Source organism: Oncorhynchus kisutch, linkage group LG19 (genome assembly GCF_002021735.2).
Source record: "Oncorhynchus kisutch isolate 150728-3 linkage group LG19, Okis_V2, whole genome shotgun sequence".
Lineage (NCBI taxonomy): Eukaryota > Metazoa > Chordata > Actinopteri > Salmoniformes > Salmonidae > Oncorhynchus > Oncorhynchus kisutch.
The window spans coordinates 23,948,534-23,965,547 of NC_034192.2; the positions used below are offsets into that span (position 1 = coordinate 23,948,534).

The 17,014-nt window shown below is 41.1% G+C and overlaps 2 protein-coding genes across 2 annotated transcripts in view; both read left to right on the forward strand.

Moving 5' to 3' along the window:
• col4a3 (collagen, type IV, alpha 3) overlaps nt 1–11,092 on the forward strand; it is a 117,326-nt gene extending 106,234 nt beyond the window's left edge. The window contains exons 47-52 of the mRNA XM_020452545.2: nt 616–714; nt 2,927–3,139; nt 3,421–3,598; nt 4,099–4,213; nt 5,073–5,245; nt 5,483–11,092. Coding sequence (XP_020308134.2) covers nt 616–714; nt 2,927–3,139; nt 3,421–3,598; nt 4,099–4,213; nt 5,073–5,245; nt 5,483–5,573 — 869 coding nt within the window. The 3' untranslated portion in view covers nt 5,574–11,092. The remainder of the gene's footprint in view (nt 1–615; nt 715–2,926; nt 3,140–3,420; nt 3,599–4,098; nt 4,214–5,072; nt 5,246–5,482) is intronic.
• A 1,029-nt stretch (nt 11,093–12,121) lies between these two features.
• On the forward strand, nt 12,122–16,773 carry LOC109864679 (somatostatin-2-like). The gene is made up of 2 exons (XM_020452546.2): nt 12,122–12,399; nt 16,399–16,773. Exons 1-2 carry the CDS (start codon nt 12,253–12,255, stop codon nt 16,600–16,602), a joined length of 351 nt encoding a protein of 116 aa, XP_020308135.1. The 5' UTR covers nt 12,122–12,252; the 3' UTR covers nt 16,603–16,773.
• The last annotated feature ends 241 nt before the right edge of the window (nt 16,774–17,014 follow it).

A 17,014-nucleotide genomic window follows, 5' to 3' on the forward strand; every position in this document is an offset into this window, starting at 1 on the left:
GAACCCAATCAAACATCTCTGGAGAGACATGAAAATAGCTGTGCAACGATGCTCCCCATCCAACCTGAGAGTTTGAGAGGATCTGCTGAGTAGAATGGGAGAACTCCCCAAATACAGGTGTGCCAAGCTTGTAGTGTCATATCCAAGAAAGCTGTAATTGTTGCCAAAGGTGCTTCAACAAAGAACTAAGTAAAGGGTCTGCATTCTTATGTAAATGTTATATTTCTGTTTTTATTTTTTTATATAAATGTGCAAACATGTCTAACCTGTTTTTGCTTTGTCATTCTATGATATTCTGTGTAGATTGAGGGGGAAAACAATTCAATACATTTTAGAATAAGGCTGTAATGTAACAAAATGTGGAAAAAGTCAAGAGGTCTGAATACTTTCCCGAATGTACTGTACATTATCTATGAAATGCTTGAGTAACTTTGACATTTAAAAAATAATCATGCAGATTTGACGTTTTCAACCATCTGTGATCATGCCTAATCAGTGTGAAATCCACTAACCACTACATAGGTAGATGACACAGTTCCTCATAGGCCTCAAACTAAGTATTATCAGTATTATGTCCAGTTCATCACTGAAGCCATGTGTTATTGTCCCCTGCAGGACTCCCAGGTCCAAAAGGTGTCTTGGGCCTAGATGGGCCAATAGGACTGCCTGGATTCCAGGCAGCCAAGGGAGACAGAGGGTTCCCTGGACCACAAGGTGGGCTTAATGGACAACCTACTAATCAAATGTACAACAAATCATGTGTACAATCACGCAGTACAGTGTACTGCAAGCAGTTAGGCAGTTACACCAGCGGGCCCTGGTGGCATTTAAAATATATATATATAAATATATAAATTCTGTATTTGGCAATACATTAATAAAACCAAAAACTTACCTTGAAAGAGTTGCAGTGTTGGATAGCCTTTACCAGCTAGCTAACATAAATAGCATTCCTCTCTGTTTGAGTCAGGTTGTTGAGTAGGCTAAATTAGCTGCATTAGTTTGCTAAGTAAGTAAAAGTTCAACTAAGAAGAATTACAGGCCTCTCTCATCTTTTTAAGTGGGAGAACTTGCACAATTGGTGGCTGACTAAATACTTTTTTGCCCCACTGTACATATGAAATGGGTAAAAGAGTATTTAAACCTTATTAAAGTAACCAGAGTTCATTGACTATATACATAGGGTCTCTAAGGTGCCGGGTAGAGTACCAGGCGGCAAGTAACAGTGACTAAGTTCAGGGCAGGGTACTGGCCGGAGGCCAACTATTGGGAATATTTAACAGTCCCTCTTTCTCACACTCTGCTGCTTCTTCTTCATTTTTTAAGAAATTAATTTGTTTAAAACTTTTCTCTCTCTTTGAGTCAACTACTCACCACATATGCCCTGCAGTGCTATCTAGCTGTAGCTTATTCTCTCAGTACTAGATTCTCTGATCCTTTGATTGGATGGACATGTCAGTTCATGCTGCAAGAGCTCTGATTACTGTGTAAGTCTATGGAAGGGGGTGAGAACCCTGAGCCTCCTAGGTTTTGTATTGTGAAGTCAATGTACCCAGAGGGAGATGGAAAATAGCTGTCTTCTGGCTACACCATGGTGCTGCCCTAAAGGGTGCTGTTGAGGCTACTGTAGACCTTTTTCTCAAAACAGTGACCCTTTACTCTATACACTGTTGAAGCACCTTTGGCAGCGATTACAGCATCAAGTCTTCTTTGGTATGATGCTACAAACTTGGCACACCTGTATTTGGGAAGTTTCTTTTCATCAGATCCTCTCAAGCTCTGCCAGGTTCGATGGGGAGCGTCGCTGCACAACTATTTTCAGGTCTCTCCAGAAATGTTCGATCAGGTTCAAGTCCGGGCTCTGGCTTAGCCACTCAAGGACATTCAGAGACTTGCCCTGAACCCACGGCTGGGTTGTCTTGGCTGTGTGCTTAGGGTTGTTGTCCTGTTGAAGGTGAACCTTCGCCCCAGTCTGAGGTCCTGAGCGCTCTGGAGCAGGTTTTCATCAAGGATCTCTCTGTACTTTGCTCCGTCCATCTTTTCCTCAATTATGACTTGTCTCCCAGTCCCTGCCGCTGAGAAACATCCCCATAGCATGATGCTGCCACCACCTTGCTTCACTGTAGGGATGGTGCCAGGTTTCCTCCAGACGTGACACTTGGCATTTAGGCCAAAGAATTCAATCTTGATTTCATCAGACCAGAGAATCTTGATTCAGTCTTTAGTTGCACTCCAAGTGGGTGGTCATGTGCCTTTAACTGAAGAGTGGCTTCTGTCTTGGCACTCTACCATAAAGGCCTAATTGGTAGAGTGCTGCAGAGCTGGTTGATCTTCTGGAAGGTTCTTCCATCTCCACAGAGGAACTCTAGAGCTCTGTCAGAGTGACCATCAGGTTCTTGGTCACCTCCCTGACCAAGGCCCTTCTCCCCCGATTGCTCAGTTTGGCCGGGCAACCAGCTCTACAAAGAGTTTTGGTGGTTCCAAACTTCTTCAATTTAAGAATGATGGAGGCCACTGTGTTCTTGGGGACATTCAATGCTGCAGAAATGTTTTGGTACCCTTCCCCAGATCTGTGCCACGACACAATCTTGCATCGGAGCTCTACAGACAATTCCTTAGACCACTGACATGCACTCTGAATCGTGTGACCTTATATATATATTATATATACACAGGTGTGCGCCTTTCCAAATCATGTCCAATCAGTTGAATTTGACACATGTGGACTCCAATCAAGTTGTAGAAAAATCGCAAAAATTTGGAAAAAGTCCAGGTCTGAATACTTTCGAAGGCTCTGTATACCAGAGGCTCCTCATCCATACATGGAATCTTACTTATTATCCCTGAATGGCTCAATTGCAGAGTGCCCAAAAGTGTTAAACAGTGTCTGTGAAAAGAGACTAAGTCCATGGGATTGTTTCCTCAGGTATCCAAGGTGAGCAGGGGACTCCAGGAGCCAAAGGCCCCCGGGGCTCTCCAGGTCCTTACTTTGCCGGGCCAATAGAGGACGGCTTCCTATTCACCCGTCACAGCCAGAGGCAGAATGTGCCCCAGTGCCCAGGGGGCAGCAACTTCATCTACTCCGGATACTCCCTCCTCTTCATCAACGGCAACAACAGAGGTCATGGCCAGGATCTGGGTATGAGTACACACACACATGTGCATGCGCATCCATGCATGGATGCACATATAAATACATACACATGCACGCATTCACACAAACACACATCCACACGCACACACACAGATATCCATGAACATACACTATATAACCCAAAGACAGACACACAGTCTCCGGTGAAGAACCCACTCCCTGCCGTTCTGTTTGATAACAGAGCAACGGTTCAGTCTCCTGGATATGCTGCTGTCTGCCCAATAGAAATACATTGATTCTATTTCTCTGGTTTGCCCGCTGTCCAGGTACACTGGGAAGCTGCCTGCCTCGTTTCTCTACCATGCCCTTCTTATTCTGCAACACGGACAGCACGTGCCGCTACGCCTCCCGTAACGACTACTCCTACTGGCTGTCCACGGATGAGGCCATGCCAAGCGACATGGCCCTCATCTCTGGTGGTTCACTGGAGAGCTATGTCAGCAGGTGCTGCTCTAGTTTACACTGGTTTGAACAGATTGTCCTAGACATAACACAGGAAGGAACTTGATTTTCACTCCATAAGTAAATAAGGGAAATCCCCACTCTGCTGGGTAAAATTCCCCTGAGGGGATGTATTGAATTAAATTAGGGTTGCAGAATTCTGGTAACTTTTTCCAATATCCAGAAATCCCAGTTGGAATAGTGCGGAATCTTCTGACCAGGATTTTTTGAAAACCTGGGAATTTTGTAAAAGTTATCGCAATTGTGCAAAACTGAAGTGAATTAAATGTCATTGACAATTATGCTGGCATGACAAGTTTCCTTGTCTGCCCAAGCATGCTCTTCAGAGTCAATGTGATGTCTGTTTATGAACCGATGTGTACTGTGTATGTATGTACTGTGTATACAGTATGTATTTTTTAAAACTGGCAAATAAAATCAATCAATCAATCATAGCGTATTTGCACTGTATTATAACTTGGTGGTCTCTCCCTCTCTTTCAGGTGTGCAGTGTGTGAGACCAAAGCAAACATCATCGCTGTTCACAGTCAGACCAACCAGATCCCTGTTTGTCCACGCGGCTGGCTCTCTCTCTGGGCTGGCTACTCTTTTGTCATGGTAGGAACTACCATTTCTACAGAGAAAGAGGAACACTTGTATGGATGGGTTAATTCCGTAGCTGAATGGAATGCAACTACATTTTTACCTGAACAGAATTTTTACCTGATCAGCAAAAACTCAAGGCCAGGAAGAAATCTAGGCCATAGTATAATGGCGGTTAATTAGTAACTGAAAACTATGCTTACTTGCTTATGGTGACGCAATGCCATAGCAATAGAGAGGCTAGAGAAGGGGGCCGGTTGCTGGTTTGAATCTCATGTCTGATAGGGAAAAATCTGATTGAGAGTGTGCCAGAGGGTTGCTGCCATCAGTGTCCTAGATGCCATCACCTGCCGTTGTACCCGTGAGCAAGGCACTTAACCCCTAAACTGCTCAGCGAGCGCTACTACTCCACCCTCTTCAACCAAGGGCTGGATTCAATCCGTAGTGCTGAAGTTCGGATTTACAGCATGATTCAAATTTAAAGGCAATGTTCCCACGCTAGCGGAGACTGCATTCACAGTTAAATGCTGCATATGTCGGGCTCAATTGGAAATCACCTTTACATTTAGATCGCGCAATCTGTAACGATTCAGAGATATAGATTGAATCGAGACCCAAATATGTGTGTGTGTATATCAGAGGGGCACAGCAGAAGACCAATGTCCAACTTCCGTTCTTCATGGACGCTGCAAGATGCTCCGTTCTTAGACTAGTGTCTCTGCAAATGTTATCCACAAATGTCTATAGGGTGGCATATGTCCAGAGCTTTGGTTTGCAGAGCCTTGGTTTGCAGGTAATAGAGCTCTTCTGCTGAAGATGACATTCTGTCCTATATCATATCATATCATGTAATATATGTCATGTGTGTTCACAGCAAACAGGGGCTGGAGCGGAGGGCTCTGGCCAGCCCCTGGCCTCTCCGGGCTCCTGCCTAGAAGAGTTCCGGAAGATTCCCTTCATTGAGTGCCATGGGCGAGGGACATGCAACTACTACACTGACTCCTACAGTTACTGGCTGGCCTCCCTGGACCCCGAAAACATGTTCAGGTAAAACAAGCATAGTCATTCATTATACAGTGCACATTTACCCAAAGTTTTCACTTTATTGAGTACTCTAGTGAGTGCCGTATGCAGACGTTCATATTAATTTCAAAACCATGTCTCAGTTAGTTCAATAATTATATAAGTGACTTTGTGCATACAGCTGCAACATCGCAGCAGAGTACTCATCAATGCATTGCTGTAATGTGGTCTGACGTATGCTCACACTTCTTCCTCCCGCAGTAAACCCAGGCCTCAGACAGTGAAGGGAGACTGCCCGGGTAGTATAGTCAGTCGTTGTCAGGTCTGTATGAAGCAGTGGCAGCGACCCTAAGAGCTAAAGAACTGATGGGGAATGAACTGGAGATGCACCTCCCACTATCAGCCACTGTAGGGCAACAACGAGACTGATTAATTCTTGCATTTCAATCATGGTGCTTCCTGGGAGACCAAAGGATGTCTCAGTTCTTACAAGTGCTGATCCTCGTTTCCATGTTTCCTCCCCTCCAGTCCTCTCCTCGCCTCACTTTGACGTTTTCAGCAAGGGAAGGACAGAAGGAGAGCGCACAAGGAAACTAGGAAATACTATTGAGATGCAACCCAGTAGTGGCCTCTGCTCAATCTGACGTATTGTTCTCAGTTTTACGGCTTGTCTGTATTTTGTTTGTATTGTTGGACTGTTTTACGGTAGATGGTCAGTGTGATCCAGGGCTAGATTCAATCAGTTCAGCATTAAGCCGTGATAACCGACAACTGCTTAGCATAATCATGCGATGACAGAGGTGTAACTGCGTTGGAGCCGATGGCACTATCAAATTAATGTTTTTTGATAGCTCCAAAAGTTAATATGTTGTCACATGTGCTAGCAAAGCAGAGGTCCTGGGTTTAAGCCTCAGTGTGAGACAAATCAGGAGGAAGTGGTTCTTGCTAATCAAGCAGTGTGATGTCAGTAGCAGTGGTGGCGTGACCCGGATGCACAGTTGGGCTTAGGTCGACAGCTGGGGTCACTCTCTTTCAAGCGAGTTTAGAAGGGTTGAGGTTGGAAGTTTACATGCACTTAGGATGGAGTCATTAAAACTTTTTTTCAACCACTCCACACATTTCTTGTTAACAAACTATAGTTTTGGCATCTACTTTGTGCATGACACAAGTAATTTTTCCAACAATTGTTTACAGACAGATTATTTCACTTATTATTTCATTGTATCACAATTCCAGTGGGGCAGAAGTTTACATACACTAAGTTGACATTTCAAAAAAATGTCATGGCTTTAGAAGCTTCTGATTGGCTAATTGACACAGGTGTACCTGTGGATGTATTTCAAGGCCTACCTTCAAACTCAGTGCCTCTTTGCTTGAAATCATGGGAAAATCTAAATAAATCAGCCAAGACCTCAGAAAAAATTTGTGTAGACCTCCACAAGTCTGGTTCATCCTTGGGAGCAATTTCCAAACGCCTGAATGGTACATTCATACGTTCATCTGTACAATAATTCTGAAAAAGCTGAAAAAGCTATCATGAATCCTTCATACATCAAAAAGTGCAAATCAATCCCAGAACAACAGCAAAGGACCTTGTGAAGATCTTGGAGGAAACAGCTACAAAAGTATCTATATCCACAGTAAAACAAGTCCTATATCGACATAACCTGAAAGGCCGCTCAGCAAGGAAGAAGCCACTGCTCCAAAACCGCCATAAAAAGCAAGACTACGGATTGCAATTGCACATGGGGACAAAGATCGTACTATTTGGAGAAATGTCCTCTTGTCTGATGGAACAAAAATAGCAGGATGAATTCTGAAGTGTTTAGGGCTATATTATCTGCTCAGATTCAGCAAAATGCTTCAGAACTCATTGGACGGCACTTCACAGTGCAGATGGACAATGACCCGAAGCATACTGCGAAAGCAACCCAACACTTTTTTAAGTCAAAGAAGTGGAATGTTCTGCAATGGCCATGTCAATCACCTGACCTGAATCCATGCATGTCACTTGCTGAAGGCAAAACACCCCAAGAACAAGCAGGAACTGGAAACAGTAAAGGCCTGGCAGAGCATCACCACAGAAGAAACACAGCATCTGGTGATGTCTATGGGTTCCAGAATTCAGGCAACCAAGTATTAAAACTCACAATTTAAGTTATGATTGTTAGTTTGTCCAGTTACTTTTGAGCCCCTAAAATTGGGGGGCTATGCATAAAAATGCCTACACGGTTCATACAATAATTTTGACAAAACCCTTAAACTAAATATGAAATCAAATCAAATCAAATCAAATTTATTTATATAGCCCTTCGTACATCAGCTGATATCTCAAAGTGCTGTACAGAAACCCAGCCTAAAACCCCAAACAGCAAGCAATGCAGGTGTAGAAGCACGGTGGCTAGGAAAAACTCCCTAGAAAGGCCAATACCTAGGAAGAAACCTAGAGAGGAACCAGGCTATGTGGGGTGGCCAGTCCTCTTCTGGCTGTGCCGGGTGGAGATTATAACAGAACATGGCCAAGATGTTCAAATGTTCATAAATGACCAGCATGGTCGAATAATAATAAGGCAGAACAGTTGAAACTGGAGCAGCAGCACAGTCAGGTGGAAGTTGAAACTGGAGCAGCAGCATGGCCAGAAAGACTACACTTAAAGCACATATTGATTGTTTCCTTTCAAATCCATTGAGGTGGCGTACAGAGCCAAAATGATGCAAATTGTGTCACTGTCACTGGGCGGCAGTGTAGCCTAGTGGTTAGAGCATTGGACTAGTAACTTACTAGCATTGGACTAGTAACTGAAAGGTTGCAAGTTCAAATCCCCGAGCTGACAAGGTACAAAATCTGTCGTTCTGCCCTTGAACAGGCAGTTAACCCACTGTTCCTAGGCTGTCATTGAAAATAAGAATTTGTTCTTAACTGACTTGCCTAGTAAAATAAAGGTAAAATAAAAATACCTGACTTGATTATATAAATAATGACACTCAAAAATCATTCAACAAAATAATAAGGATTTATATCAGCCTTATCAAGGTCTGGATTCACACTTTCCAGTGTTTGAACTTGTAATGGCATGGGATGTTTACTAATGCGACTTGGTGTCTAATGTTGGGAGCAGCTTGTGGATTTGACAGCTCCAATGCAATTACACCACCGACATGGCCCTAAACAAAACAAATTATATGCTATGCAGTTGTTGAATATTGTGGGTTAATGCTGAACTGATTGAATCTAGGCCCCAGTCTTTTTTATACATTTGAATGGAAAGTTAACTGCCTGACAAAGTTTCTGACTGCCTGATGACTCTTGTTGGATGCTATGTAACAAGGAGGAGGAATGCTGTCTTCACACAAAAGTCAAAAATAATACTAATTGTGTTGTGCAAAAGTAAACAAAAAGTACACAAAAAAAAGATCTAAAATAATCCACAATTCATGGTGCAAAAGTGAAACATGCTTTTAAAAAAGTGATCATCTTTTGCAACTTTCCCTCTTTCACAAATATGAATTTCCCTCTGAATCCAGAGATGTTTTGCAGTGTGCATAGCCTCTCCTTCACCTTACTGCAACTACTGCTCCATACCTACAGCATGCTGACTGAACACATTTTGGCTGGGCAGAAACAACTTTTTCTCATGACTGGATACACATTTGAATGAAAAGTTAAGATTGAATTCCACCACTTTTAAACCTCATATTCATTATCTCCAGCACCATACCACATATGTGCAAACGGCACGTTTTACGGTCTGTAGTAAAATTATAAGAAGAAAAGGTCCTAAGAAAGTGCCACATGATGATGTCATCAACAGTAAAAAGTAATAATGTTGTTGTAAATAATGAATATACGTTTAAAAAGTGGTGGAATTCCACTTTAACTGTCAGGCCAGTTACCTGATGGCCTGTTTGTTTGTTGAATGTTATGTTGTCCATTGGGTGCTATGAGTATGCTAGCAATCTGGTAGAAGATTGGTACCTTATTGGGGGTACCTTACCCCCAAAAGCTAATCTTAACCATTAGGGGGATGAAAGAAGATGATCAGTCAGTTACAGATCAGCCGTTAAGGCCAGACAGCTGAACTAGGATCAGTTTTGATATCTGCAATTGAGTTTTGAGGGAAAAGCATTATCATTTCACTTAAAGCCAGCAAGTATAATGCACTGTCATAAAAAATATATGATACTCTGACAATATCTTAGTAGCATCTCAGTGATCCTGAGTTATTAACAATATTTTTGAGTCACATAGAAAGATTGAACAGATTTATCTGTATAAAAGATTGAGAGCCAATACATGCTTATAAAAAGTCATAATGCATTATACCGACATAAGTAAAGTATTACCAAAAAAGCATTTAGCAATGAAACGTGTCGCTCATATCACTAGATCTGATTTCATTAGAAGTTCTTAGTAACTTTATCTTACATTTGTAAACACTGTAGTTGGTTGAATACTGCTGTATACCCACAATGGACATGGAGCAATTATGTTGTAATAATCACTTTGTCAGGGAGATATTGAATAATATGATTAAGCATTTGTTAACATGCTCTCAACTTGGCCCTTTAAAAATATTGAGCTTAAGTGTAGTATTTATATGGAGAGATACAGTTATCATTATTTCACTGTCCATTGGCGTGTTGCAAAAAATTCAATTTAGACTCTTTCTATGTATTCTTTCCGATGGAACCATGGCCACTGGTGTTGATCACTTTTAATACCAAAGTGAGTAGGCTATGCATTTCCAATTTATCTGTACAATAATATCACCTTGGTTTCCTTATAGCTTTCCAATGTTGTGCCTTGCCTCCAGCCTTTTAACTGACATAGTGTACCAAGTGCTTCCTTGCTTTTCAAACAAAATATTGTACTGTACTTGACACAAACATAAGCAATTCAGATAAATACCCAGAAAAGTGTTGTCTTAATGAATTTGTGGATACTGTTGCACTCTTTTGTATAACCTATGTACTTCATTAACATTGTGTTCCGATGCTCATTTCTGTGTGGTGAATGTTGTCAGCCTTGAGTTGAATGGTTTTCTGTTCCAGGAGGTGCTAAATTAACACAAAGGTACAGGAATGACTTAACTTTCTGCCATACTACTGTGTATATCATCTACTGTATCATCTTAATTTATCTCAGCCAGAAGCATAGGGGTATGATAACTTAAACTGCCATGTATAACTGCGCATGGAAATTAACTCAAAGGTCGCTCTTGTTACTCTGTATTGCAAGCAGCAGCCACATGTATTAAACAAATAAGAGTTTCAGACCCCATTGCATGCCCAATGGTTTTCCCTCAATGGTTCTAATGAACCTAAACCGTTCAGAATGGAATCTGCCTGGGTTCATCACACCTGTCTGTGTGTTTTCTATGCATGCTTGCGTGCTGTGGTGGAAATTATTTCTGCATGTGAAAGACAAGCCTGGCTTCTCCCCTCTCTGGGTACCAGGTGACTGAGCCCCGCTGAGGGAGGAAGTGCAACTGCCAACACCAGAGTCCAAAGGGATACATTCTAATAACAAGCATATCATATAAGTATATTATCCGGATAAGACATCTTAATTATCTATGTTATCTAACTAATTCTGATTATTCCGCCACAGTGCGATTGTCCGTGTGTGTGTGCGTGCATGTGGGTCCGATGCAAATGTTCTGTGCCGTTGAAATGCTGCAACCCATAAATGTAATTTACATGTCCTTTTAACAAGCCTCAAGCTCTGCTATACCATTAATCATACAGTTGTACAGTTAATCTGTAATTTCCAAGCTCAATAGTGTAGTTGTAACACAGTTAGAGAAATGTAAGTAGGCATGACAATATTGAATTGTAATAAATGAGTGTTCATTTTTCGCTGCTAGTTTATATTGTTGACATTCAATGAGTTTTTATGAAGAAGTATACTATTGTGTTTTTTTCCTGATCAAAATTGCAATAATGTTGTCCACCAGCTGCAATTAAGCCTGGGGATGAGGGTTAAAATTGCATTGACAATGTCCGGCAAAGCTTATTGTAGTTTATGTCTGTAATCCATGGCCACAGGGGAGCAGTGAAGAGCTACAGTAAAATTTAACACAGTGGGTAATATCTACAGTATGATGCAGCCTTTTGTGCAAATAAGCAGATATTTCAGCATAAACTGAAATAACTCTTATAGAAAAATATGTATCCTATTAATTAGATTGAGTCTGATATAAAACATTTGGTTTTATTCCAAGACATTCTATGTAATGCTGTCTGAGGGATATCAGACAGACAGCACTCAGTCTATTATTCCTATCAGAATAGGCTTTTACAAATATGCAAATCACACTTCAACAAAATACATATCCACAATCCTGTATGCAAGTGCAACGATAGGGTTTATACAATGTTTACCTCGTAATTCCTGGAAACTGTGTTAACCATTGCAAACTAAATTATGTTAATATTGTATGTGAACCAAGCCTAATCAGTTGATTTTACTGATCCCACAATGGCGATATATGTTGGTAATTAATTAACCCACCAAAAATCTGCTAGAGGAATCTTTTGTTTGGCAGTCTTCCGTGATGTCATCACGTAAGTTTAATATTTTAAACTTAAGTGATGACTCCTGCTTCCTGTTTATAAAGGCTTTTAATGAAGCAGACATTTTCTGGTTGTATTTGACTTAGATTAGCCGTGTGTGCTAAATCCATATTGGCTAACTGTTTTATTGTCGCGCCTCCATATTAAATCAACACGTCTCAGAGGAGCTGCCTTTGTGACGAAAAGAAAGCAGCCAGTGTTTCTAAGTGGTTTTACAACACTGCATTCCATCATCGCCGGGCAGCCCCCCATGCCCTGACAGGCCACTTGTCACTTAACCCAGGAAGCAGAGTGATGAGCTGAGAGGGCAAGCTCTTTATAAGAGCCCCACAGAACCCCCATCAACAGTACCAGGCCTGCTCCATACCGACTGATCCAGATCCAGCATAGCCCGGTCCAGCTCAGCTCGTCTCACCACGTCTCATCCCTGCAAACAAAACCCAGCTCTGTTGGAGATGAAGGTCTGCCGAATCCACTGTGCCCTGGCCCTGCTGGGTTTGGCCCTGGCCATTTGCAGCCAAGGAGCCGCATCGCAGCCCGACCTGGACCTCCGCAGCCGCAGACTCCTTCAGAGGGCTCGTGCCGCTGGCATTGCCACACAGGTATGCAGCCTATGGCACTGGCACACACCACAGGCGGCTGGTGACACCTTCATTGGGGGGAACGGGCTCATAGTAATGTCTGCAATGGCATAAATGGAACGGTATCAAACACATTGTTTCCATGTGTTTAAAACCATTCCATTCACTCCCCTCAGCAGCCTTCTGTGGCCCACACAGGGCTCAAAAGAGGGAGGAGGTCCATACCAGAATAAACAGGACAGCTACGTTATTGCGCTCACAGGATTACACTATTCAAGTGAGGTGAGGTGTTCACGCAGATAGCATGCACTGCTTGTGTCATGACACAAAATAATGTGTACAGTAGGGTACAACTCACACAACTATTCAGGAACACCACTAATGACACTATGAGAACATGAGAATGTGTCATTAGTAAAACAGGTACAGCAAAGTCCACACTGTAACATACAGTACACTGCCCTTTGCTTCACAGTGGAACAGACTTACACACCTACCCACAATGGAATTCAGTTAAACAGTCTGTGCTCAGGTTATCACATTCTCAGACACAAACTATACACATACTAGGGCATAGACTCACTACAGCTAACAGGTCTGGTGTACCTCTTTAATCAGGCAAATTCAAATCTGGACCTCAAATCAGTTCCACGGTTGATTTTCATTATTCCTCTCTAAACAAGGACTGATTTAGACCCGGGACACAAGTTGGGTGCAAATAATTATCAGGTTGAACAGAAGACCAGCATCATGCAGGACCTCCAGGCTCAGATTTGATTACTCCTGGACTACAAGTAATAACTTCAGTTGTCATGCCAAAACATGCAAGTGTGAATGGGGTCTGATAGTTATATACAGTAGAAGTGCTGTTTTATTTATATACTGTTATTGTATACAGAACTCCCATCCCATAAGTATTTTCTCTCATTCTTGTGTTGAAGACATGATTTGGAATGGTTTGGTTAAGGTCATTGTTGGTAGACAGAGTCAACACACTCTCTAAAAGGACCCACTAGGCATAAACTGGTTGAATCAACTTTGTTTCACTGTAATTTGTCAATGTCTTGTGATGTGGAATCTACATGGGAAAATGCACTGGATTTTTTTTAAGTCAATGTAAACGGTTGTTTTGAGGGTGATATTTCAACCACAGGATTATGTCATCATGGTAACCAAATTTCAACATAGACACACCTTGTATAAAATATGTTGAATCTGTACCTTTAAAACAACATCTTCAACGTTATATCCACTATCAGAAGAGAAGAAAACAGGCTGGGCAACATCTCCTACTGGAGAATCTATCTACAGCTATCTTTTGGTCTCCCATCCAGGGTTTTATCCAAGCCCAGCCCTGTTTAGTGATGATGTTTGTCACACAATTACCAATGTGCTATCGTGAGAATGTTTGTTGAAAGATCTCTACATAAAAACGAAATAGATTCACTGTTGCTATCGAAGACATTCCAAAGGGTAGGTTTAACAGAGCAAATGAAATGTGACCATACTTTATCACTCATATCATTAATGATGCTATTTAGGCTTATATAGCATTTGAAAAGTAATCAACAGCTATTGTTTCAAATCCCACGTAGAATTCAACTTAAAATAGACAATACAATAGGCCTTTGGCTTCAAGCTCTGGTTGATTTCAAATGTAATGATATTTAGTGATATTGATTTGTGTTTGGTTGCCAAAACAACCAAATATCAACATTTGAAGGAGTGGTATCTTCTGCTTGCATAGTTTCATTTGTGCCATGCACATCAATATGAAATAATAGGACTATATCAAATTAAATGTTATTTAAAGTGCATTTAAAATTTGATTTGATTTAGTCATATTCTTTAAGTTAGATTTTTGTTTGAGATGGAAATGTGAATCCAACATATCAATTATTAATTTGTAGACAAACTGGAATGAAAGTCTGTGGCACAGGTGGAACTATCCAAGCAGAATTTGCATCTCCTTCAAATGTTGATATTTGGTTGTGTTGACAACCAAACACAATTCAATATCACCTTTGAAATACAATAGACAGCCCATTAACTTGTCGACAAGTTAAATGTTGAATTTACGTTTCCAATTTGAAGAATTTGATTAAACCAGTGGCTCAGATTTCCTTTAAGCTGTATTTTGTTGCATTGTAAACTAAACACAATTCAGTATTACTTTTGTATTTACAGTGAATAGCCTAAAGTTAAGGCTATCTTACAAACTAATGTAACATTTAACCTTAACATGAGTAAAACATCCATGGCCACATTTTGAGGTTACTGTAGCTATAAATATCTATGTAATCATATAAAGTATGCATGTTCAAGATAGCATGCATAGGTCTTCGCAGGTCTGTGGTGATTTTGCAAAAAAGAAATTGCTATAATATTCTGAGCAGAATCTAGAACGGCATTGATCACTTACTTGCACCATGTATTTTTAATGTAATCTCAACTGCAATCCAGGTAATTTGGTTCTGCTATTAGATGAAGCACAGTGAGATTAATCTGATGTATGAATAAACAACATTTCTGACATTGTATTCCCATTTGAACTTTGCTGTGCTTTTAAATGGTTGAAAGAGCAGTTATAGACACTTAGGTGACAACCCAAACAAAAATCAGACATTGTTTTTCCATTGTAATTTGGTGTGCTTTTAGATGTTTGAAATCATAGTGTTAATACATTGGAAATTCAACACATTTTGGGCTTTGGGTGAGTGAGTTGTAATCTCATTGATCACTGTCTCAATTTCCCAATTATCCAAGTTGAAATGATGTGGTGTGCCCAGTAGGGAGTTTGTGTCTCTTAGTTCATTCTGTGTCACAGACACATCCATCTGCATAGAAGACACTGTGAAAATGCAGTTGTTACATGTAATAGAGGTGTGAACTCCAATAGACAATGGTATTTCTCAAGAAGGAGATTTCCATCATTCCCTCCTATGACTGACAATCACGTCTGTCTGAATGCCACTTTCTCATACTAATGACTCACTAGTTAAGGTCATCGACCGCTCACCCAGACAGTGCATATTGCAGCACCTCATCTAGAACGTTTCTCATTTTACAAACTAAATGTTTACTACCAAACATGAAAAAGTCACTGGAACTGTTTGTATGCTGTTGTGTGTTTTTGTACACACAACAGTTATCTGTTCTCAATTATCTGTTGATGGAAAACAAATATTTCTCTATCCACCCCTCCATTTTCTAGTCAATCAGTTGGCTGGATCAGTGTGCTACAGCAACGCTTTCGTTCTCTGTGCAGATAGGGCTGATTCCGATTTAGGAATATAAGCCTTTCCTACGCACATCTAAGCATTTGGTTTTCAGACTTACCTTATTCAGACGCGTAACGTGTTCTGCAGGTGTGGCTACTATTTTTATTTGTTTTACCTTGCGCACTCTGAATAAATGTAATTCAACCGCTGAAAACCCTCCCACTTGCTGGCCAACAAATGTTCAGTATATTTATCCTCAGTCATCCCATTAAATACGGTGTACCTTTTAATGATCATTTCATTGACAAACTCAATAGAATACATTGAGAGAACGGGTTTAGAACCTATGCATCTTTGTCTCACAAAATATATAGATTCATAAAAAATACAGTGGTTTGATTCATTCCTTATCTGTAGATACACCTCCACCACATCATCTTTTCTTAGATCTCCACTCCGAATAAATAGCAGGTGAATATCATGCTATTCTCATGCTTAAATTCAAGGTCAGAATACGCACATAGAGAAAAGTGCATAAAAACCAGCGCTTAACTGAGGTCGGAATCGGGGCCATAATGAGACAAGAAAACTAACACTGACTGCCTTAATGTGGAGGTGATTACATTTGTGTGTGTCTGTGTGTGTTTGTGCACACACATGAGATTCGCTTTGTGTGAGTGTATTTTGCTGTATGTGTACGTGTAGGTTTGTTTTTGCTGTTGTTGATATTAGCTTGTGCCGATGTGTATATGTGTCTGTTTATATTCTCCCAAAGTATGTGTGTCTTTCCTGCATGTAGGAGTGGAGTAAGCGAGCGGTGGAGGACATTATATCCCAACTGTCCTTGCCTGAGGCCCAGGAAAGTGAGGTGTCCCCAGCGGGGGCTAAAGAGGACCTGCGTGTGGAGCTGGAGCGCTCAGTGGGCAACCCCAACAACCTTCCCCCCCGTGAGCGCAAAGCCGGCTGCAAAAACTTCTACTGGAAGGGCTTCACTTCCTGCTGAGGGAAGAATAAACTGACCACCTTATGACATGACGCTGCCAATCACGTCACACCGCCAACTTACACCTGACGAATGCAGCCAATCAACAGTTAGCTGTGCCCGATGACGGTTCTTGAAATCAACAGAATGATGTACCTGTCTAATTTGTGAAATAAAGATAAAATAATTGAATTTCAGTGGGTCAGTTCTTTGATAAACTCTTATTTGTATTACCAAAGAAAAGTTTTGGTTGACATGCCCTTTATTAATTTATGCATGCATCTAGTACTGGCTGATGTAACACACTGACAAATACAGTCACACTCAAACACTCACACTAACACTAGGCTAGTGAATGGCCAATCCTTAAAAAGGGCTTTAGTATTTGATATACCCCTACTTGAGGTCGAACTAAACACAATCATGTTTTTTC

What these genes read in the sequence shown, in the direction of transcription:
- LOC109864679 (XM_020452546.2), top strand. Translation starts at nt 12,253, where the DNA reads ATGAAGGTCTGCCGAATCCACTGTGCCCTGGCCCTGCTGGGTTTGGCC. An exon ending in CCGCTGGCATTGCCACACAG is followed by an intron (nt 12,400 to 16,398) that starts GTATGCAGCCTA and finishes TCCTGCATGTAG; the next exon opens with GAGTGGAGTAAGCGAGCGGT.